Source organism: Hyperoodon ampullatus (genome assembly GCF_949752795.1).
Source record: "Hyperoodon ampullatus genome assembly, chromosome: 6".
Lineage (NCBI taxonomy): Eukaryota > Metazoa > Chordata > Mammalia > Artiodactyla > Ziphiidae > Hyperoodon > Hyperoodon ampullatus.
This window is the reverse complement of record NC_136919.1, coordinates 2,479,612-2,503,707: the sequence shown is the minus strand read 5'-3', so window position 1 is coordinate 2,503,707 and position 24,096 is coordinate 2,479,612. Positions and strand designations below refer to the sequence as shown.

The window sequence follows — 24,096 nt, the reverse complement described above, 5'->3', positions numbered from 1 at the left end:
GTGGGTGGACAGACAGCCGGGGTCGGGGGCACTTCCCCCTCTTCTACTTCCTTCATGTTCCTCTGGGGGGTTTTGGGGGGAAAGTGCTAAGGAATGTTTGTGATCCTGGCCTGCAGAGGGGCTGGAGGTCGGAGGAATCTGGGTCCCGTTAGCAAGTAAACAATGTTTCAATGACATCAGAATGGAGGCTGCCAGGAGAAACCAGATAACAGCAGCTCGGCAGAGCCGTGGAGCGCTGGCCCGGCTCTGGTCTGCCTTCCCTCTCTGGGGACTGTGCTGGGGGGCAGGAAACTGGGGATGTCTCTGTCTAGCTTGCTTCCTGCCTGTTTGGTGCAAAGCTGCCTGCCGGGACCAGAGAGGGCGTGCGTTTTGAGTGAATGGCACAGCTCCACCCCAGGCCACAGTGGCATCTGGCCTGCGCCGACTGCAGCTCTGGCCCTCTCGGCCCCCGTGGGGTCCGTGCAGCGCCCAGCCCCGTCTGGAGCGGCGTTCTGACTTGTGAAGTGGGAGGGGGAGCTGGGAGCTTGGCGTTGGCTCAGCCCGTGTGCGGTTCCGGGGTTTGTGTGGGAGAAGACCAGGGGGGAGCGCTTCCCCTGCCAGCCAAGGGTCGCTCCAGCGAGGCACCTGGGCCTTAGTCTTGGACAGTGGGCTGCAATGGGGGCTGGCCCTTCCCGGCCCTGGCTGCCGCCCCAGGCCTGGCCCACGGCCGTCTGGCTGCACCTTGGCCTCCAGGAGCCGGGCTGGGCCAGGGCTCTGGCCTGTGGAAGCAGAGGCCAGACTCCAGGATGAACTCCTGCTTGGGGTAACAGGCACAGGTCGGGGGCCACGGGGTGGGAGACATGGGGTGCAGGACACACACAGGCTGCTTCTCTCCACCACCTCCTCTGCAACTGGCTTACTGGTTTAGTCAAAAGCACCTTATTGCTTGTTTCTGTTTCCAACCACAGTACACAGTGTGCAGGGCCTGGGTGCAGACCTCACCACTGACATGACCCCTTTGGGCGTGACCCTTGACCTCTCTGAGACTTCCCTTTCTCACCTGCCACAGAGTCTGGCTGAAGAGTTGATGGGCTGTTTCACTATAAATAGGGAATATTAGTAAAATAAGAACAAACAAAACCCCCTCTAATTCCACCAGAGAGAAAGCCAAGGTTGACAGTGTATTTCCTTCCATCTTCTTTCCCTAATCTCTGCCTGTAAATTTTAAAACAGAAGCAAGATCATCCCATATACATAGTTTGCACATTCGGCTTTATTCTCTTACTAAGTTGTTGTGATAGTTTTCCTGTTCCTTGAAATACTGTCTGAGAACCACTTTGAACGTCGTGTCATCCTCTCCGTAAGCAGGACATTTGGTTGGGCTGTTTTTTCTCCCGGGAATAGCCCTGTGACGGGCTTTCCTCGATGGTGGGCCTTTTATGACTCTGATTATTGACCTGTGACACGTTCCTCAGAACCAGAACCCAGAGACAGAGGCGTCCCAGGGACGTGGTCCCAGCTTTTCTGGCCGTTCAGCAGTCATTTGGTATTTTCTGTCCCCCAGGCCTTTGGGGCAGGGTCAGGGAGAAGCACAGAGCTTTCCAAGGCCAGTCGCTACCTAAGGGATTTGGCCCATCGGCTCATATGCGGCCAATTTGGACGCCCAGCTGAGTTCTAGCATCCCTCCTAAACTGAAGGTTCTATCCCAATGCTGAGCTCCCCAGCACTCTCCCTAGAATTAATTCTGGACATGTTGGCTAGGAGCCTGCCCGATCAGGGCTCTGGGATGGAAGACACGGGCCTGGCCCTCCGCAGACTCACAGCCTAGTTGAGGTTGGGGGACGGGAAGGACGCTGCAGCCCTAGCCCAACCTGCGTTAGAGCGAGGGCCTGGGAGGTGAGAGGAGCCGCCCCTGCTCAGCAGCTGACATGGGGGTGAAGAGGGTCCCAGGAAGACGTTCGCAGGAGGAATCCCGTCCTGCCTTGGCGACCGCGCCTTCTCCTGAGGGCCCCACAGGCCAGGCTCTGGCTCCTTTGTGCCAATGTTACGGTTTTTGCTGACCTCACAGTGACCCAAGCCACAAGTTCCCAGATGGTCCAAGCCAGGGGCACAAAGGCCTTCCCATCCACTGGCCAGCAAGAGGGATGGGGAAGTCAGCTGCCAGCAGGACTTGGGCCATGGGACCTGGGGCTGGCCACTGCCCTGGCCCCCACCCGAGGTGGCCTCACAGGCAGGTGGGGGGGTGGGAACCGGGTCAGCCCAGGATCCGGAGGTCTGGGAGCACCATCACCTCAGTGCCCAGCAGAGCTGGGGGCCAGCAGGCCTGGCTTCTGGTCCTGCCCCGGCCTCTGTGGGACCACCTCTCTGGGTCTCAGTTTCCCCATCTGTAGCACAAAGTTTAGACAATGACCAAAATCTTTTCTGGCCCATCCTGTAAGTCTGTCCAGATATCCTGCATGCTCTCTGGATCCAGGGGGAATTTCATATTCTCCTAAATAATATCAGCATGTGGTGACACCACTTCCATCAATGTTGCGATGCTGGGCCCGGAGCTCGGGGCCAAGTCTTTATGGGAGATAATTGGATGCCAGCCAACCAGATGCAGGAGAGGAATATGTGTGTCTGAGTCATTGGGAAGGCCTCCGGGTCACGAGGGACACGCGGAATGCTGAGGGTCAGAGCCCAGAACCACAGGTCCTGCCCGAGGGTGGGTAGGCAGGACCCCGCCACTGCCCACAGTGACCCGCACTCACGGCAAATGCACGGGCGGGCGATCATGGCTGAGCAGTGCCACCAGCCAAGCAGTATCCTCAGCGGAGCAGTGCCGTTGTTTTGCAATAATTCTGCGATGCTTGGACCAGCCCCAGGCTTGCAAGATCCTTGCATTCCTAGAGGAAGAGCAGGGGGCGGGAGTTGTCCCCTTGGCAGCCAGCTGAGCGGATGTCCTCAAGGCCAGCGAGGTTCCCAGTGAAAGCCTGCTCCTGGCCTGGTTCCCAGGGGAGACGCGGTGTCTTCCTGACTCAACCAAGGACGGGGACCCCTTCTGAAAGCATAAGGTGCTGGGCTAGAAGCTCATCTTTAGGCAAGGTGATAAAGCGATTTTTTTCTGAAAATTAATTGCAGGTCAAAAGGAAATTGAATTTCTTTTCCTGACTGTGTGTGTCCTTGCTGTGGCACCATTCAGATTCAGTTAGTCTGGGATGGAACATTCTCCCACCCCCACGCATTGTACAGACAGAGGCGGGATGCCCATACCTTCACGGAGCCTGTGTTTGCCAACTGGGTTTTAGCCGTCGCCTAAAAAGTCGCTTTGCACAACTTATGCAAATTCACCTCTGTCCTAAAGAGCCGGGGGTGGTGTGTAGCTGAGAGACATGGTGGCCGAGGCCACTATTCAGGGGTGTCCCGTGGGGGGCAGTGACAGCTTCTTGCCATGAAAGTATAAGGACAAAGTGTGGCTGGAATGAGGTTGGGTGGCTTAGAGGGACTCCCGGGAGTGTGCTTCAGAGATTCTGGAAGCTCCTCCAGGGCAGAACCCCATCCTTTCTCTGCAAGGATGTTCTGATCGTGCAGCCTCTGCCGTTGTCTGTAGGTGCAGACGGGGCCTTTTTCTGGGGGTGGTCCATAGTATTTACCACCTGCTTGGAATCTGTGGCTCTTTTTTTGATCCTCTGAGACGGCCAAGTTTGTGAAGTGTGGTTTGAGCATCACACCTTTTATTTATTCTGAATCTTTGAAAATTGGTTTCCAATCACCATCCCCCCCATCACCATCACCACCACCACCATCACCACAACCATCACCATCACCATCAACACCACCCCCATCATTACCACCACCACCATCACCACCATCACCACCACCACCATCATTATCACCACCATCACCACCATCACCACCACCACCACAACCATTACCATCACCATCACCACCACCACCACCACCACCACCACCACCACCATCACCACTATCACCACCATCACCACCACCACCACCACAACCATCACCATCACCACTACCACCATCATTATCACCACCACCACCATCACCACTATCACCACCACCACCATCATTATCACCACCATCATCACCATCACCACCACCACCACAACCATCACCATCACCATCACCACCACCACCATCACCATCACCACCATCACCACCACCATCACCATCACCACCACCACCACCACCATCACCACCACCACCACCATCACCACCACCATCACCACCATCACCATCACCACCACCATCACCACCACCGTCATTATCACCACCACTACCATCACCACCACCATCACCACCACCATCACCACCACCGTCATTATCACCACCACCACCATCACCACCACCATCACCACCACCACCGTCACCACCACCATCACCACCACCATCATTATCACCACCACCACCATCACCAGACCACCTTCACCAGAACTACCAGCACCACCCTAAACTAGCCCACTGGACCAGACTCCTAGGAGAGATTGCACACTCCCACTGCAGGATGTTTTTGGAATCAAAGGTGTCTTGGGATGTCCAGAGGATTTGAAAAATGAAGATCCTTTAAACCTACTGCCAACTGGCTTCTTCCCTCTCCTGTGGATTCAGGGCTCTAGGCCCCTGCAGGGGGCTGCACATACTCTGATCCCTGCCTATACCCTGCCTCGGGAGCCCCTGAGATCCTCACTTATTTAAGGGGTGACTGAGTTTGGATGATGTGCCCGGTGAGTCGGGGGTGCTGATACACACCCAGACTCCCCGGAAACAGGTAAAATCACCACGAGCTAATGTGATTTGAGAGAGCTTGGGCCCATGTCTGTGGGCACATCTGCTCAAGCCTTCCTGCGGTGTCTGCCCAGAGAGGCTACTCCAGGCTTGTTCTGATGTTGCCCGTGGCCAAACATCCCACAGGAGTGACATGGGCGCTCCTGCCTGGGGCACTCGTGTGGCCTTTGATCCAAGCTGGGGTGGGCACCTAGCACTACCCTGATTTCAGTCCTCCCCACGGAGAGCTGGCAGGAAGTTCACTGACGCACCAAACATGGCACCCAGCCCCCAAATCCATTTTACTGAAACCTGAACAGATTCCCTCCCCACAAAAATATTCCAGTGAGTCAGTGTAGGGCAGGGAGGGAGGATCTTATGGTGTTGACTCCTAGCTCTGACTTACTAGCTGTGAGTCCTCCGAGCGTCTTGGGAAGAGCTCATACCGGCTCGTGAGAGCTGAGGGTTAAATCTGTAGGAAAATTAGCAAGGGGTGCTTAAACCATTGGTAGCTTGAAATCAGCTGTAGTAGGAGTATTTATACCACAGAAAGTGGTAAATGCTACAGAACAACCCTGTGCCCCCCAAGATTTGATTGTTGAACATTTTCTAGGACATCACTGGGCCTTGGGCAAGTGGCTCGACCTCCCTGAGCCCCACTTTCCTTATCTGTAAAATGGGCGTGCCAGTGGCACCCACCTCTCTGAGTAGCTAGCCTCCTGCCTGGGGCTCTATAGTGACAGTTCTGTTGACTGCTCCCATGGGCCGTATGAGCTCTATTGTCAGTCAGGATTTGCAGAAGCAGACTCAGAGGGATGTCAGTCGCCAGGGATGCAACGTTTGTGACTCATTTAAACCCAGTACGTATGTGGCACCCCAGCCCATGCTCTCAGCCACTGTGGTGCCTGCTCTGGTGGGTGGCTGGCCCTCACCTGCCCTGTGTCAGGTGTGAGTGCCGGGAGGACCAGGCAGCATCCTGAGTGCTATGGAGGGTCCAGAGCCTGGGGGCATGCCAGGGTCCCATGGGATGCTTGAGCACAGGTGTTTGTGGAATGGGTAGCTAGAAGCTTCATCTTGCTGGGCTTGCCATCTGTGTCTGGGGCAGGTGACCCCGTGTGGGACCACAGACATTACTGACCACGCACTGTGTGCAGAGCCCCGGGTTGGGGCTCAGGGGCATCTCGTGACTCGTGTTCCGGATTCCAACCTTGTCTTTCTGGGGAAGATAAGCCTTAAGCCTGCTGCAGCCTAGGCTGATGGGGACGCTGCTCAGCCTCAGGATGGGAAAACTCCCCCACACCACACCCTGCTGACCATCTCATTGCCACCCTAGTGGCCTGAATGAAACAGGTGATGGGCAGAGGGGAGAATCCTCTCACTCTTGGGGACCCATAGCATCCCGCAGAACTTTCTACAGGGCCCCACATGTCCTGGTGGAGGGGTCTGAAACCCAGAACCTTCCAAAAGGAGAGGGTCCTTGAGCCAATTTGGAATGGAGAAGCACTGCATAGAAGTAAGGACGTTCACCCAGGTGTTTGGGGCTTGGCGGGTCTGCCTCCCCACCCCAGCAAGATCTCTTCTCACTCAGGGGTCCTCTAGGGTCTCTGTTCCACAGCCCAGGAGTCTGAGCCTCCCAGGGGGCCCAGCTGGCAGGTGGCTCTTTCTGGCTTTAGAAGCAATTTCTTCCTTTGTGGGCCAGCCGGCCAGAAGCACAGTGGCCACTGCAAAGATGGGCACTGGCCAAGCCCTGTTGATTCCTGAGTGGTCACCCCAGCTGGGCCAAGCAGAAAAGGGCATTGCTCCCAGCAGGGCCTCACACAAGGTCCTGTTCCAGCATTTATTTGCAGAGCTAAGTTTGTCTGCTGATAACAGGATGCTTGTTGCCCGGGACGCACATGACCAGACCAGCTCCTTCTCTACCCTTCAGTTCTTTTGCATATGTACCCAGAAGTGGGATTGCTGGACATATGGTAGTTCTATTTTTAATTTTTTGAGGAATCACCATACTGTTTTTCCTAACAGTTACACTATTTTACATCCCCCCCAACTGTGCCCCAAGGGTTCCAATTCCTTCATATTCTCTCCAACACTGATTATTTTCTGTGTTTTCTTTCAAATAGGAGCCATGCTAATGGGTTTGAAATCATATTTCATTGTGGTTTTCATTTACATTTCCCTAATGTTTAGTGATATTGCCCATCTTTTCATATGCTTGTTGGCCATTTGTATATCATCTTTGGTGAAACGTCTATTCACGTTCTTAATTCATTTCTTAATCAGGTTGTTTTGTTTTTGCTGAGTTGTAGGAGTTCTTTATATAGTCTGGATATTAACCCTTTATCGGATACATGATTTGTAAATGTTTTCTCCCATTCTGTAGGTTGCCTTCTCACTGTTGGCTGTGTCCTTTGATGCACAGAAATTTTTACATTTGCTGGAGTCCCATTTAATTATTTTTGCTTTTTGTTGCCTGTGCTTTTCGTATCATATTCGAGAAATCACTGCCAAGTCCAGTGTCACGAAGTTTTCCTCTATGTTTTCTTCTAGGGGTTTTACAGTCTGAGGTCTCACATTTAGGTCTTTAATCCAGTTTGAGTTAATGTTTATATATGGTGTAAGATAAAGTTCAGTTTTTCCATCACTATTTGTTGAAGAGACTGTCCTTTCCCCACGGAACAGTCTTGGATCCCTTGTTAAGGGTCACTGGGCATTTACATGAGGGTTTATTTCTGGGCTCTCTTTTCTATTCCATTGATTTGTTTGTCTGATTTTATGCTGTACCACGCTGTTTTGATGTGGTAGCTTTGTAATAACTTTTGAAATCAGGAAGTGAGTCTTTCAGCCTTGTTCTTTTCCAGGATTGTTTGGCTATTCGAGGTCACCCATATGACTGTTAAGGTGAATTTTTCTATTTCTGCAAAAAAATGCCACTGGGATTTTGATAGAGATTGTATTGAATCTGTAGATCGTTTGGGTAGCATTGATATCTTGAGGACATGATATGTCTTTCCATTTATTTGTGTAATGAAAGAACTTTCATTTCTTTAGGCAATGTTTTATAGTTCTCAGCGTGCAAGTCTTTCACCACCTTAGTCAGGTTTCTTCCTAGGGATTTTATTTTTTTTGATGTGATTGTAAACAGATATTTTTCTAATTCCCTGTTCAGATTGTCCACTGTTAGGGTATAGAAAGGCAGCCAGTTTTGCATGTTGATTTTATATCCTGCAACCTTGCTGACTTGGTTTGTTGGTTCTAACAGTATCGGGGGAGTCTTTGGGGTCTGAAAAGGTTTAAACAAAACCTGGTTTAAGGCCCTTCCTGATGACCTTCCACAATTCTGTGGCCCCGTCCACTGCCCATGGTTCCCAGAGCAGTGTGGGGCTGTTTTGAAGGGGAGTTTGCCTCAGTTTGGGGCTTGCTTCCTAAAGTCCATCCAAGCCCACGTTGACTGTCAGATGACTGTGTACCAGGAACCAGCTTCCCATGAACTTGCTGCTCACCCCATTTATCAGATGGGGGCACTGAGGCTGGGAGAGGCCAGCCCGTGGGTCTGGCTGACCCTGAGCCCATGTTGCAGACGTCCTTATTTTCGACCCTTCCCTTCAGTACATGTCCTCTCTCAGAAGAAATGAGACCTCCCCCAACTCCACTGGTTCAGTGGAGAGAAAAACACAAGATGTCTCAAGAACCAATGATGCTGGCAACTTAGAAAGTCACCTAGGAATCCCCAAACCCTTCCCCTCACTTTGCCAGAAAGCACAGGCCTGTCCATCTGTGCCTGTTTTCCCCCTTCACTCAGGAAGTATTAATTCAGCCCGTCTGTGTGCTGGGGTGTGATGGAGACCAGCCAGCCTCCTGGCCTCGCCGGGCTCCTGGGAGCTGGGGAAGGGGCTGGGGGTAGCTCCATCCCACCCGTGAATTCATTCAAGAGCCTGACTTAACTGGGGGGCTGTATGTCTGATAAGACCGGCGATCCTGGGGCCGTGAATGGGTGAGCTTTAAAAATGATTTTTTTCCTGTTCAAAATGAGATTGGCTTTGAGCCCTGAGCTCCTCTGTGGGCTGTCTAAAATTAGAAGCCCGTTGACAAGGCAGGGGAGCAGGGAAATGTCAACAGTACATTTTCTGTGTCAATTTTGAGTTTTTTGAGAGGCCCGGGCAAATGGCAACTCAGAGCAAATTTGTGCTCTTTCAAAACTTCCCGAATCCAGCCCCTCGGTGGCAGTGTGATTGAAGTGCCAGATTTATAAGGCGCTGGTTCCATGGTCGGCAGAGTGGCCCCCACTCTCCTTCTGCTCAGATATTATCCTGGCAGGAGCTGCACTGGGCAGCCCTTTGGGCTCACAGCAGTAATGGGATCAGGTCCTCCGTCTCCATGAGCTCTGTGACTTGCTGCACCCTCCCTGTCCCTTTTGTGAGCTGGACAGTCCCATGCTTGGGCCTTGCACATGGGGACGCTGAGGGTTCAAGTATTTGCCCAAAGGCTGGAAGCAGCCGCCAGGTGCTGGATGTGTGAGTGACGTGCCACCAAACCAGCCGTGCAGGAAAAGTCAGGCTACCGGGCCAGGCATCCCCCCATCCTGGTTGTGGCCTCCATGTGGGTGCTGGGCCAGTACACAGTGGTGAGGGACACACATGCCCAGAGACCAGCTGTCCCCACGTCAGTGCTGTGTGTGCTCAGGCCAAGCAGGGAGACCCTGTTTCTGTATCATCCCCAGGATGTTTTTCACAGCGGTCCCCATCACCGCGTGGGGTGAGAAGCGTCCGATGAAGTGCTTTGCCCGTGGACACTCCATAAACAGCACTGTCACTTTCGTGGAGTTTGGGGGCCCATGGTCCCTTTCCTGGCCTGTGGGACCCAACCCTTGACAGTGGCTTTCACAATCAAATGTCCGCAGCCGGATGACAAGGCCCTTCCAGCCCCACCAGCTGGCCTTTCTCTCCTGTTCCCGCCCTCCCAAATCTGCTCCAGCTTCCACTTGCCTGGCAAGCCCATCCGAGACAGCAAACTCTGCTCAAGATTACAGCCTGGTCCGTCCCTCCCAGCAGAGTCCTTGCTCCCCAGCATGTGCCCACCCAGGGCCTGGTAGCCGTAAAGCTGTCTTGGGCTTCTGGCTAAGTCCTTCTAAGATTCGAGGCCTGGGGGGCAGAGCCTGTGTCTGTCTTCAGATCCCAGCACTTGACCGAGGCCCAGGGGGCGATCAGGATACTCGCCCAATGCCCGGCTGTTCCCCCTCGACGCCTCTCAACCCGCCAATTGCACCCACTGCAGCTCACGAGCCATGCGGCTGACTCACCATTCATCTTCGTGGACCCATACCAGAGCTTCCTAAGACAGGCAAAGCCAGGCCCCTGACCCCACTTATAGACAGGGAAATCGAGGCCAAAGGGAGGCCAAGAGGCTTGCCCAAGTCACTGCGGTGATTGAATGGTGGCCCCCAAAAGAGACGTCCATGTCCCCACCCCGGACCTGGGAATGGGACCTTGGAAATAGGGTCTTTGCAGTTGTGATTAAGGCAAAGGATCTCAGGATGAGACCATCCTGGCTTAGGGTGGGGCTCATCCCAACGGCAAGTGTCCTCGAGGAGACACAGACACAGAGGAGAGTGAGCCCGAGGTCGGGATGACGCAGCCAGGAGCGCCCGGGGCCTCCAGAGGGAGCGTGGCCCTGCCCACACCTTGCTTGTGGACTTCGGGCCTCCAGAACGGGGAGAGAGCACATTTCTGTGGTTTTACGTCCCCGGGTTTGTAGTCATTGGTTACAGAGGCCCAAGGGCATTCCTGCAGTCACTTAGGAGAAGAGCTGTGGCCTGGGAACCACATGTCCACTTTCTCCCACCCCCAACAACGACACCCCTTCCTTTTAAAGATTTCCAGGGACTTCCCTGGTGGCGCAGTGGTTAAGAATCCACCTGCCAATGCAGGGGACATGGGTTCGAGCCCTGTTCCGGGCAGATCCCACATGCCACGGAACAGCTAAGCCCATGCGCCTCAGCTACTGAGCCTGTGCTGTAGAGCCTGCAAGCCACAGCTACTGAGCCTGCGTGCCACAACTACTGAAGCCCGCGCGCCTAGAGCCCGTGCTCTGCAACAAGAGAAGCCACAGCAATGAGAAGCCCGTGCACCGCAACGAAGAGTAGCCCCCGCTCGCCGCAACTAGAGAAAGCCCGTGCGCAGTAACAAAGACCCAACGCAGCCAAAAATCAATCAATCAATCAACTTATTAAAAAAAACAAAAACATTTCCAGAGTGCTCCTGAGGCCTCTCCTCAGGACCCCCCATTTCTTGGGGCCAGAGGCCAGTGGCCTGGGCCCAGGGCCGGCTAATAATGATGACGGTAGGAAGTGTCCACCAGTAAGTGGTGGCTGGACCTTGACTCAGTCGTCTGACCCTGGCCCACGTCTGAGCTGTGACTTGTCCCCCAGGTCCGGGCCATGAGGCTGTCCTTCGTTGGGGAGCTGGGCTGGGAGCTGCACATCCCGAAGTCGTCCTGCCTGCCCGTGTACCAGGCTGTGGTGGCAGCAGGGGCCAAGCACGGCCTCGTCAATGCTGGGTACCGGGCCATCGACTCCCTGAGCATCGAGAAAGGTGTGTGCAGGGTCTGGACACCACGGTGGGCTGCCTGAGCCACGTTCACTGGAGGCAGAGAGGCTGTTACCCCCACCTCTGGCCCCGTGATCCTTCCAGCCCCACTGTGCTCCCCCTTCCCCCAACCTTTGCCGTCTCCCCAAATCCCCTTTGCTGCCCACAAACCGGGTCCTCCACGCAGGCCCGGGGATGGTGCTGGCATCTCTTGACACCAGCACTCTTGAGGGCAGGGGTGCTCTCCCAGGTAGGGGTGGGCGGGGGCCAGAGCTGGATTTGGATGTAGCACCAAGTTTCCCAGAGAGAGCTTGAGAACTTTGGAGCAGGAAGGGGCCCTCAGTGCTGCCCCTCACAGCCCCCTCCCCAGGGCCCCCAGCCTGACGGCACAGGTGCCGCAGTGCTGATGGGGGCTCGTCCAGGGGACCTACTACGATCGAGGATGCCCCCCGCCCCAGGAGGCCCAGGTCACGGAGTTTCTAGGGTGGGCACGTGGGCTGGGGCAGGCGCCCACGTGTGTCTCGCGAAGAGCGTGTGTCTGCCTCTGCTGGCGCTGACCCCGTCGTCTCCCCACCCAGGCTACCGGCACTGGCACGCCGACCTGCGGCCCGACGACAGCCCCCTGGAAGCAGGTTTGGCCTTCACCTGCAAGCTCAAGTCCACCATCCCCTTCCTGGGGCGCGAGGCCCTGGAGAAGCAGCGGGCCAAGGGCCTCTGCCGGCGCCTGGTGGGCTTCACTGTGGACGAGTGAGTACCCCTGGGGCCAGGGCTGCCAGAAGTGACTGCCGCAGACAAGCAGGCTTCTGGGTTCCTCCCCTCGAGCTGCCTGGTGTGACGCTCCCCACGGGCCAGGCACCCTCTCCCAGAACTCCCACCGCAGCCCCATTACAGGTGAGGAGGCTGGGTCCATGCCGGGCCTGACTCCGGAGCCAACGCTGCAAACTCAGATCCCACCAGGGCCGGGCAGGGTGCACACCAGGCCCGGGGCCGGTGCTGGTCAGCAGGGAGTAAAGAGGGCGGCGCTCATCAGACGCAGATTTTATTTTATTTTATTTTGGCCACGCCATGCGCTAGCAGTGTCTTAGTTCCCCAACCAGGGATTGAACCCACGCCCTCAGCAGTGAGTTCACAGAGTCCTAACCACTGGACCACCAGGGAATTCCCTCAAACACAGATTTTAAAAGTGAAAGGCCCTGGGCTTCCCTGGTGGCGCAGTGGTTGAGAGTCCGCCTGCCGATGCAGGGGACACGGGTTCGTGCCCCGGTCCGGGAGGATCCCACATGCCACAGAGCAGCTGGGCCTGTGAGCCATGGCCACTGGGCCTGCGCGTCCGGAGCCTGTGCTCCGCAACGGGAGAGGCCACAGCAGTGAGAGGTCCGTGTACCGCAAAAAAAAAAAAAAAAAAGTGAAAGGCCCTGCCAACCCAAGCCAGCTCTGTGAGAGGCTCCAGACCGAGGGCCTCGAGCTGGCTGCCCGTCACGGTGCTGCCACATCCCACTGTGTCCTCATTAGGGCCTCCCCACAGCCCGGGAGGGGGGACCGTGGAGGGAAGGGCCCGGCTGGGGCCACCAGCCCCACTTGCAGATGGAGACCGTGGGGGCCAAGGGACAGAGTGGCTCTCGCCCGGGCACGTGGCAGAGGCGGAAGGAGAGCCCTGTGGAGGGGCCTGATCCCTTCTCCCCCACCTCCCCTGGGGCAGCTTTTGAGCGTGTCGCCCTTACGTGCTCGGAGCTGAGCCCACATTGTCCCTGGGTCCCGGGTGCTGGCACTGGAAGACATAGATGGTGTGACACGGAGTCTGAATAGCAACCGTCTCCAGGGCGGCGGGCGTCTCTGGGCTTCGTTGATTTGGAGCTGACAGCCAGCCATTAAGGGTGCCACTTCTCCCAGATTTGGAACCTTCAGAGCAAGTGTTGAGAGTGCCCAGGGGAGGGGGGCGGAGGGAGAGCAGAGCTGGGGGTTGTCATCGTCCTGCGGCTTCTCCCTGGGTTCCCATCAGGCCGCCTCTCCGCCTGATTCCTTGTCCATCTCCCGGGGAGCAGCTCAGGTCTGGTTTGGGGTGCAGATAGAGCAGGGGTCCGCCGAGGCCTTCTGCTGCCTGGCCCTCCAGGAAGCGCCCGCAACTTCAGACAGCACCGGCCACAGCCTGGCTCTCCCCACTTGTGGGTTCCCTGCCGGGCTGCAGAATCCACCCAATGCCGTGGCCTGGCCGGTCCCAGGCCTGAGGAGAGACCCGGCCCGGGCGCCAGCTGGGGAGTCACAGAGAACTCCTCCTGCTTTTGCTCTGGGGCCCTGGGCGAGGCAGGTGGCCTCTCTGAGGCTGTCCCCTCCCATGGACGTGGCGCCCCAGTAGGACTGGGTGAGACCAAAGGAGATAAGAACGTGCTTACAAAGCCTCCTTCCATCCCACCTTCATCCACTGGACCCGTGGGGCCCAGAACTTTTCCTCCTGGTCTCTGAACTGGGCAGCACCCCAGACCCTGTGCAGGCTCTTTCCCTCAGTGTAGGGTTCATCCAGTTCCAGTTACCGTAACTAGGCCCAGCTGTGCCCCACTCGCCACCGGGCATGGTCCTCAGCACCCGCCCCGGGGACCCACGGGGCCACGCGGCACTTGCTGCCTCCCCAGGGCCCAGCACAGTCCTCGCAGGTGCAATTCACAGGAGGGGCACGTCTGCCAAGATCTGTACCAGACGATCCGGTGCTGGCGTTTCTGTGACTGTAGTTTAATCTTCTCTTGGTTTTCTATTTTGAATTTTCAAAACTTTTACAGCGAGCATTATACCTCATGTATACAGAAAAGCACTTTTAATAGATGATGCAGCGCACTGTAGAAAAAGGAGACCCATCAGAGTAAAACAAGTCATATGACAGTTTTTTTAAAAATTATTATTACTATTAATTTTTTTTTTTGCGGTATGCAGGCCTCTCACTGTTGTGGCCTCTCCCGTTACGGAGCACAGGCTCCGGACGCGCAGGCTCAGCAGCCATGGCTCACGGGCCCAGCCGCTATGCTGCATGTAGGATCTTCCCGGACCGGGGCACGAACCCGTGTCTCCTGCATCGGCAGGCGGACTCCAACCACTGTGCCACCAGGGAAGCCCCGTATGACAGTTTTAAACTGATCAGAAGTCAAGTGGAAAAGAAATCTCAAGATGGGCCTCTTCCAAATCTGTGGGGCCTGTCCCTAGAGACACGAAAGTCAGATCCTGTTTTTGGTGTTTTCTGTTCATTCATTTATTTGCTCGGATCCTGTGCCATGGCATCCCCGGTGGCCAGGCGCTGGGCACAGGGGCTCATAGCAGACCAGCCCTGCAGCGTGGAGCCCGTGGTCTGGCGGGCGCGGCCCCTCTCTCCTCGACCAGACAAAGCATGGGAGTTTCCCCTCCGGGGGCTCTGGGGTCCCAGCCGTCTATTGCTTCTTCCAGGAAAGTGCCCATGTTCGGCCTGGAGGCCATCTGGAGAAACGGCCAGGTGGTGGGCCACGTCCGGAGGGCCGACTTTGGGTTCACCATCGACAAGACTCTGGCCTACGGCTACATCCGGGACCCCAGCGGCGGGCCGGTGAGTCCCACTCCCCAGCACTGCCACCGGGAGCCCCGGGTCCTCTCAGGCTCCACACCAGCACCCCTGCCCTGCACCTTGAGTGTGCTGGGCGTGCAGGGGACCAGAGCACAGTGAGGTGACTGACTGATGGGGCTGTGTCCCTGGGCAGAGTCGGAGCTCCTTCCAGATTTTCTCTCTGAAAGAATCTGATTTTGGAAGCTCCAAGCTTCTCCTGGTCAGGAAGAGGCTCTGGGCCGGGCTAACGCCCGCTGCTCCCTGGAGCTGGAGACCCCGTGTGCGTGCAAATGGTTGTGTGCACACACATCAGTGTACACACGCATATACCCGCATGTGCGCACACGTACTGGCACACGTGCACACAGACACACGCACGCAGTCACATTTGGGAAACTTGGCAATGAGACAGAAGGGGCAGCTTGTTCTGGGTGGAGAAAATCTAAACATTTTGCCCAAACAATCATTTGTAAACCCAAATAATCCCCCACCGAGCACGGATGCCGCCGTCCGTACTGGGGGGGGAGTGAGGGCAGAGGCAGGGCCCGTAGAGGGCCCCCAGGGGTCTGAGCCCCGGGAGGGGTGCGAAGCTCATGCCGGGCTGGCTGGGTGGTGTGACGCGAGTGGTGGGGCGAGCTCATTGTCATTGGTGGCACCTTTATGGCTTCACCTGCTTGCTTCCCTGGAGTCGTGCACCAGCCCCCTGACGGCGGAGAAAGAGGCCCCAAGAGGCTCTGACGTCGGGGCAGGGATGCCCATCCAGCTGGGCCTTCCGGCCTCCCTTGCCCCGACAGTCTCTGGGCTGCAGCCCCCCACCTCCCCCCACTGAGGCTCCAGGTTGGGGGAGGCACTTGGAAGCAGCAGCATGGAGGGGGCAGGAGAAGAGAGTCAGACCAGCCCTGGCAGAGGTGCAGGGGCGGGCCAGGCCTGCTGGCAGACTCAAGTTGGGAGGGGCCAGGCTGCGGTGGTGTCTGAGCAGGCTGCATCCGCAGTGGGCTGGGAGGCTCAGGACACAGGCTCGGCCTCAGTAGCTTTGGCGCTCTGCCCTGGACTGGACTGGCGACCTTGGACAAGGGCGTCTCTCTGAGCCTCGGTTTCCTCATCTGTAAAATGGGGACATTATTCCCACCTGCCTCACAGGGCTGTCTAAAGATCTTTGCTCTGAGTGGAGCCTTAATAAGCACAGTTGTGATGAAGGGCTTGCCATGGTTGGTGATGACGTTTTGCGGTGACAAAGGACTCTCTGACACCCCAGATATGGAGCCCTGGGTCCCAGCTGAAGCTCTGTGTCCATTTGCCCCATGCAAGGGTAGGGGTGGGTGCAGGCCTAGTCACCTCTTCTTTCAAAGAACAATAATTCTTGCTTTTTCTGCTTGGTCAGGTTGGCTTTCTAATTAATGTGACCGAGGAAGGAACACTTATACCTACCCAGACAGGTGGCCCAGGGTACCCGGGTTTGACCAGTGCAGGGCCAGGGCCAGCTCAGGCTGGCTTGTAAGAGCCGACTGTGTCCACCTCTTCCCAACCCCGCCATCAGGGATGTCCAGTGTGTTTATACCATGGAAATGGGCAAATGCCACAATCAGGCCTCCCCCATCCCCCAACCCTTTCCCCTCCCTTGAGAGCTGGTTGTTAAACATTTACCAGCACAGCAGCAGGGTAACCAAGACTCCTTTGTAAAATAGGAAAACTGCCCTTGAAAGGAAAGGCTCTGGACGTGGGGGCAGAATTGGTGGCCTCCGGGGTGTTTATTAGTAAGGACTACGCCCCAGCTCTGGGCAAGCCAGTCCTTCAGACGTCTGAAGGCACCAGTGGTCTCTGCCACCTGCCTCTGGGCCCAGTGCGGGCAGCGTGGAGCTTTGAGCCTGGCCAGTGCCCACCACGGCTCAGAAGCCTGGTCTAGAAGCCGCTTCATTCCAACACTGCAGTCACGTAAAAAGCCTCATCTCTTTGGGGTATTTTTTCCGTCCAACCCTGAGCTGCCGAGAGAGGTCATTTAACAACCCGAGCAGAACCCTGCCACGAGGCCCGGCCCTGGGTGTATTCTCTTTACCAGGAGAACAGGATCCCGCGCTGGGCCAGCCCACTCCGCCTCTGCCCGCCACTGCCCTGCGTGTCCAGGTCATGCTCCGGTTCCCAGGGACCTGCAGTTCCAGGGTGGAGGGGTGCTGCCCTGCGGGAGAAATCTCACTGACTGCCAGACCTCAGCTCTGCTGGGCCCCAGGTGGTCAAATCCAACTCGGGAGCACAGGGACACGGAATCTACCTGCTCAGGGCAGCTCCTCGGCTCAGGGAAGACCCTCAGCACGGCGATGGGTTTGCCCGCAGGAGGGACGTGAGGCCGAGACAGCTGGCCCCGTCCCAAGAGGCAGGTAGCGTGAGCCTAGCACCCACTGGGTGACGAGTGACCGAAGCCCCTCCTCTTCGGCTACTAGGTCTCGCTGGACTTCGTGAAGAGTGGAGAGTACGCCCTGGAGAGGATGGGGGTGACCTACCCAGCCCAGGCTCACCTCAAGTCTCCCTTCGATCCCGACAACAAGAGGATGAAGGGAATCTACTGAGGGGCCGGGGGCAGGGCCTCAGCCGGTCCGGAGGCCAGCGGACCCTGGCCAGAGCTTGGGCTCCCCCTGCCCTCAGCCGAGGCCTGCGAACCATCCCGCCCAAACAGATGCAAACTGAGAGGGTGGAAAGAGGACCCAGAAGGCCCGTTCTGTGGTCACTGACCAAAGGGTGGTCTCGAGTTCACCCACACCCTAAAAAAGCCACCCATAACCCCTTAGGCTCAGGGACCACGCCTGTAGCCCTTGAGAGCTTCTGCGAAAGCGCTTAGGAAACACTCGATAAGGCCCGTGTCAAAGTAGGGAGGCAGGGTTACCCTGGGTTCCTATCCCTGGGGCAGCCTTGGAGAGTTGTAAGGTGTGTCTGGAACTGGGGACAGTGTGGGGATTGATTAGTACTGTCTGCCTCAGGCACAGTAGGGAAGGCAGAGAGCGTGTGTGCCAGACTGGCATGGTCCCTGAGGTCAGGGTTAGCAGAATGGTCTGGTTCCCAGATCCCAGGAAGGGTGGGGGGTGGGTCCAGAAAGCAAGCTCTTCCTGCCTTGACCTCTCAGTTCTTCACACAGGAAAGCCTTCTGAGAGTTTCCAGCCCTGAAAGCGGTGCCAGAAGCAGGGGCTGGGAGGGGTCTCAGATCAGCACCCACCCTCATCTGTGCAGAAGCTCCCTCTCCTGGCTTGGTTTCCCCGAGAGCCCCTCGCTGTCCAGGTCTGGAGAGGGAGGCATGCTGCTGGGTGAGAACCTGGCAGAATCCTCCTGCTGGGTGGGTGCCTCCTGTCCTTACTCTTTGATTAGGACTGAGCTCTGGTCCTGGTCTCCCACTCTTCCGGCCCCCTGGGGATGGGCCTCGCACAGGCCCCTGAAAGGAGGTGAGTCCCCTGCTCCCTTCGTGGGGCTTCCAGAACTGTCCTCCGTGCATCAGGAGGAACGCTGCCACCTTGCCTCCCTGCCAGGATGGGGGCCAGCCCAGGGCCCAGGCAGCTGCCACAAAGCTGCACCACGCTGCTGTGCCCCAGCGAGCCCGGCCCCATGGGGAGCAGGGGTGGCAGATGCCCAGGGGACAGGGAGGACGAGGCTCCCGCAGACACAGGCAGGAAGCCACGCGGTGACTGAGGTGCAGGCAGTCCCTGGAGGGCCCAGGCTGCTTTCAGAGGCGCACACACCACTCAGCCCCACTGCGGACGGGGTCGGAACAGGTCAGGCTAATAAAGTCAAGGCCATGGGAAGACGTTTGGGTTTCGGATGACCTTTGTAGAGATAATTTGGCCCCCTCACCAGACTGCAAGCTGGGTGGTGGGGACCTCTGTCTTTCCCAAGCTTCGGGCGAAGGAACGCCTGCAGCCCCCCGCCTGCTCACAGACGGGCCTGGGGAAACCCGAGTGGACCCCGTAGGGCCAGCGGAGGAGAGGAGGGTAGCTGGCTTCCCAGATGGCCTGGGCTGCTTCCCCGGGCCCTGTGGTTTGGCCATGGACCTCTGGACGGGGCCTGTGCATGTGTTCATTCCACAGCCGTCCTTGGGGGGAGGCCTGGGACGAGGGAGGTCAGGCCCAGGTTCCAGCCCGACTCATGCCCCAGGGCTTGAACCTGGAAACACAAACGTTCACTCTCGCCTTCCCTGTTTGTGTTTGTTCCTCTGCTGGGGAGAAATGGCTCCGGTCCCTCTGGAAAGGGCACTGGGTCACCGACACGAGAGGGGCTGTCACGGGCCGCCCCTCAGCTCACCTGCTTGATCCTGCAGCTCGGGAAGGTCTAGGCCACGGCCTGGCCCTCCGCAGGCTGCCCGGTCGCTCAGGGCCAGAACACATCACCCTTCCCTCGGAGCCGGTGACCTCAGCCCGTCCTTCCTAATCCCATTCCGGACACACCCTGTTGCATCTGTTTTGGAAGGCTTTTCTAGACAGAATGAGCACTGTGGCCCCCACCGTGGCTCTGAGTACTGAGCTTGGCTGGATATCAAGACACAGGAGAAGGGTGCCCCCACCACACCCCCGTGCCCTCAGACTCAACCTGCACGTGGCTCCAGCCGTCCTGGGAGCTCTGAGCCTCCCGCAGGAGCCCAGGATGGTGAAGGCCCCGACTCTCTCACTAGCTCCTGTCTGTCAGCCTGGCAAGTTGTTAGGGACCACAGGGGGCCCAGACCCCTGCACCCAGCAAGGGCATTTGCATCAGAGCCGCTGGCACCCCGCCTCTGGTCTTTGCGTGGCTGGCGGGAACAAGGTGCCCCTTTCCTCAGTGAGGACCAAGGGCCCTGGCAGTGGAATCTCCAGGCAACTCGCAGCCGCTCAATTCCCAGACACCTCATATACACGGAGCTGGCATGGGGCCCACCTCCCTCCAGAAGAGCTGGTAAGAGGGGCCACAAAAGCCTTCAGCAAAGGAGAGGAGGTAGGGATACATTTGAGTGACTGTGGACGACGAGCCCGTCACGTGCTGAGGTCCTGGGGTGAGCCTGACCTGCCACGTGGCCTGGGCCGTGTTTACCCATCTGGGCTTCAGCCACCCCATCTGCAAGGGGGCAGTGGGGCCACAGCCCCTGGGCTCCCTTGCCCTGCCTCCGCTCAAGGGCACCCTAGTGGAGCTTCTGCCTGCCAGGGACCCTCCCTGCCCGACAGAAGCGCCATCTGGCCTGGATGGGCCGAGCGCTCAGCTCATCCGCACCCCATGGAACAAAGTGCTTCCCTTGGGCGGCCAGAACGACCCGCCCAGGTCACTGCTGAAGAGGAAGGCACTGAGCCATGTGGCCCAGGGTCGCGCAGAGTGAGCTTGAAGAGGGTCCACCAGGCGGAATCCCTGGGACCCTGGCAAGACCCTCACTCCTCCCAGGGTCCTTGCCCCACTACACGAGCAGGAGACAATGGGGCATCCAGTGGGCCGTGGGGAGGCGTGGACGCTGTGGCCGGGAGGGGCCTCGCCGAGCATGGCCACGGGGCTGGGTGCAGTCGCCAGGGGTGCCAGGCGGCCTTTCAGGCGGCCTGCCGGTTTTCCTCACCTGACAGCCACTCCAGGGGCTCAGGGGCCCGTGGCAGTGCTGGAAGGCCTCAGAACACCCCCAGCATGAGCCGGGTCTGGTTCTGCCTTTGTTCCCTCTCAGCTTTATTCTTCGGTCTCCCCAGTTTAAAGGCTCCTCGCCCAAGGCCCCCGCTGCAAACACGCTAACCCCTGAAACGCTGGACCTAGGGGTCTGTGGGCCAGGCCGGGGCTGGGGGTGACTGCCCCTCGGCCGCCCACACGGGGCTCCGCCTGGGCCGCCCTTCCCCTCTCCCGTGAGCTCTGCAGGCATCTCCTAGCAACTGCCTCCGTGGACCCTCAGTAACAGTCTCCTCTCGCCTCCCCCCACCCCTCCTCTCACCTCCAGAGGAGGAGGGGACAGGATGGAAGCCCAGGGCAAAGCTTTGGTTTCTGACCGGGGAGGGCACAGAGGACGAGGGTCCCCACACAGAGGCAACGGCCTCCTGGGCCCTGATGTCAGCACAGGGGGAGGGCTTCCTGGGATCTAGTCCAGAATCTTCCGCTGAAGGCTCCCCAAGTCCTCATTAGGAATCTGCCACAAACACAGAAGTTTCTGGCCTGGGATTCATGGGACACAGTGGGCTGCCTTCCATCCAAGAACCTCTTGAAAACGCAGGGAAATGTGGAGTGTATGCTTGAGGGTGGGTGAGGGTGGGAGGCACTACACAGACGGGAGAAAATAGAGTCGTGCGTGTCCCCGGGAGACCCTGCGTGGTTTTCAGGGCATTTTGGAAGGGTCGGAGGGGGACAAAACGGGGGTTCTTTGCAATAATGAGAAGCTTTGTTTTTCGCTGCAATGGAGCAGAGAAGAGTAGGCGCCCCCAGGCGCCCCTGGGCTCTGTTTCTCCATCTGCACCACGGGATGGGTGGCCGGGGGCCGGGGACTGAGAGAGCCTTTGACGGTTGGGGGAATCGAAGCATCTCCATCCTGAGCCTGTCCCCACTGGGCTTTTGGAGGCCTGTCAGTGGTCATAACGGAGGAAGCTGCTGATGCTTTGCACCGGGGCTAAGGGGCTGGACCTTCCGAAGCAGGAGGGACCACCCTTAGCCTGGGAGACTGGTCCTGCCCAAAATGCCTCCGTGGACAATTCCTGCACCCCTGCGGTGGTCCAGCTGCTCTGTCCAGAGCCGGGCCACTGGGCCCGTCAAGAGGGAGGCTGGGATGTGAGGATGCACGTGGCTCCCACCCCAGGCAGCTCAGCTAAGCTGGTGCTGTCTGGGACCCGGCCGTGGTGCAGTGCAGCCCAGTGGAACTTTCCACTTTGATGGAAATGCTCTATACAGTAGCCGTGGCCACACGTGGCTACTGAGTGTTTGAAATGTGGCCAGTGTGACTGAGAACCCAAATGTTTTATCTTTTATCATTTTAATTCGTTTAAAATTAAGTTTAAACAGCCACAGGAGCCTAATGGCCACTGGGCAATATAGCCCTGGGAGCAGCCTGGGACTGGCTCAGGCAGGCACACCTGCTCCCACTGGAGCCTGCAGCCTGGGAATGGCCCCCACCACCCATCCCCAGGCCTTCTCAACACTGAGCATGTGTGGGCACACCTCAGCCTGGGACCCTGGGTGTGTCACCCGAGCAGCTCTTGCCCCCAGGAGGCTGGGGAACCTTCTCCATGGGCAGATGGGAAGATGGAGGCCCAGAGAAGGAAAGTAACTTGGCCAGGGCCACACAGCAGAGGGAGGGATGGGAACCCAGGCTGCTGGACCCTCACCGCCCTCGTTCCACGGCCCCAATCCTTCAGAAGATGGGCGATCCTGGACAGCGCTCAGAGGGACCTGGCCAAGGTAGCGCCTTGCCCTGACCGGCTCTTTTCAGGTAGTAAACATTTGCCCCAGCTGTCTTTGCTTAGTCCCCACGAGGCCCAGGGACAGTGCCTGGGTCCTAAGCAAGGAAATGGAGGTTGCGAGCCCAGGCTTTGTAGTCACACAGGCCCGGGGTCACTTCCTGGCCCTGTGCTCACTCTGGGTGACCTCAGCACCTAGCTTTAGATCTCTGAGTTTCCCCATCTGTCCGTGGGAGCAGAAACAGTCCGTCATGGGTTCGTGGGAGGGTTAGCACAGAACCAGGGTACGTACTCTTATCAGTGACACGGTGCGATAATCTGGGCGGGATAGGGGGAGAACCTCAGGCTGCCCAGGAGGAAAGAGTGAGCAGCCTGAGAGCGACAGTGAGTGAAGGGGAGAGGGTGTCAGTGAGGGTGGCGGAAGGTTCTGGAACTGGGTGTCACTCCTGATCTCCACTAATCCTCCAGGGGCCCCGGGTGAGGAGGGGCTTCTCTGTGAACCTCAGCTCCCTCCTTGGGGAGGCTGGGGTGCCACAAGTGTGTCCCGTGTGTTTGGGGAACAAAGCAATGGCGGCCAGGAGGGGCTTGGTGGGTGTGAGGCCCGGGGGTCAACCTCGAACCCTGTCCCACAGCTCTGGGCTGACTGGGACCCCTGTCTGGGCTGGCAGGTGGGCATGATCAGAGGGAAGGGGTCTTTTTGGGCCAGAAGACCAGGGCCAGAGGCTGGGCGAGCTCCAGCTGCCCTCCCAAGGGCTGTGCCCTGAGGGGAGGGGCCTCTCTCCCCGCTGTCGTCCGGGGCTCTAAAGATGACAGAGGGCTGGCCGCCCTGCAGCCTCTGTCAGGCCTGGTGTTTCATAGCCATCACGGCCTGTGACTTACGGCGCAGGAAGCCATGATTTATATGACACAGTGCAGGGTGCCTGGGCCCGTTCGTCCCGTCTGTAATGAAGTGGCTGGCAGGAGAGGCAGCGCTTAGCGGACGGCTGTTGGGGTGTAAGGCGGGGCTGGCGGGGGACTCGGAGGCCCATCCATCACCCTCTCTCTCCCCTAGAGGCTGTACAGCATTTTGCTGAACTGGCTGGACAGAGTTGAATCTGTCACTCCTGGCAGAAACCACCCAAGAACTGAACTTGGCCTTCAACAGAGGCAGCTAAGAGGGAGGAACGTGAAGACTGACCCAGGAGGCAGGAGGCATGTTCTGCTCCACCCAGGACAGGGTGCCTGGCCAGACAGCACCACCCTGTATTAGCCGTCGCTGGGTGCCGCCCTGTGCATGAGTTTTATTGTCTCAGTAACCCGCACGGCACTGGCCCCGTTTTACAGATGAGGAGACCGAGGGTCAGGGAGGCGGGGCTGGACTTCTAACGCAGGTCTGATTCCAGGGCCCGCTTGCTCCATCAGCTGCCTGTCTCACCTCAGAGAGAAGCGACCCGGGCTATTAATTCCGTTTCCCAAGGAGCCGGCGCCCAGATCCTTGCCTGGATCTTTGCTGTTGCATCTTTTGGTGGTGGTGAGAGGTTCTGTTAGGGTTTCCCTTTAGGTGGGCGAAAATATCTATTTACCCTGCAATGGAGCAGTTTCCCCAGGCAAGTCTCTAACTAGCTAAATGGCTTGTCCTGTCTCTGTCAGCTGGGAAGACGCCCACTGCGACACGTGAGCCAGTCTGCAGGGACACGTTGAAGCAGCGCTCTCACCCGTCACGTGCCCACGCAGATCGCCGTCAGCCGGGGCTGGGGACGCGGGGCCAGCTTGGGTGATGGGGCCAGGCATGGCTCATGTCCCAGGAGGCTGGCCCCTCCCAGCGAGATGGCAGGGCTTTCGGGGCACTGGACTCTAGACCTCCGAGGGAGGTTAT

The 24,096-nt window shown here is 57.9% G+C and overlaps 1 protein-coding gene across 1 annotated transcript in view; it reads left to right on the top strand.

The window, feature by feature from the left end:
* The window catches only part of SARDH (sarcosine dehydrogenase), a gene marked incomplete at both ends in the record, with an annotated part of 61,660 nt that extends 44,213 nt beyond the window's left edge, over positions 1-17,447 (top strand). Inside the window, 4 exons of the mRNA XM_079705732.1 lie at positions 11,171-11,333; positions 11,906-12,074; positions 14,754-14,889; positions 17,322-17,447. Coding sequence (XP_079561858.1) covers positions 11,171-11,333; positions 11,906-12,074; positions 14,754-14,889; positions 17,322-17,447 — 594 coding nt within the window. The remainder of the gene's footprint in view (positions 1-11,170; positions 11,334-11,905; positions 12,075-14,753; positions 14,890-17,321) is intronic.
* Between the last annotated feature and the right edge of the window lie 6,649 nt (positions 17,448-24,096).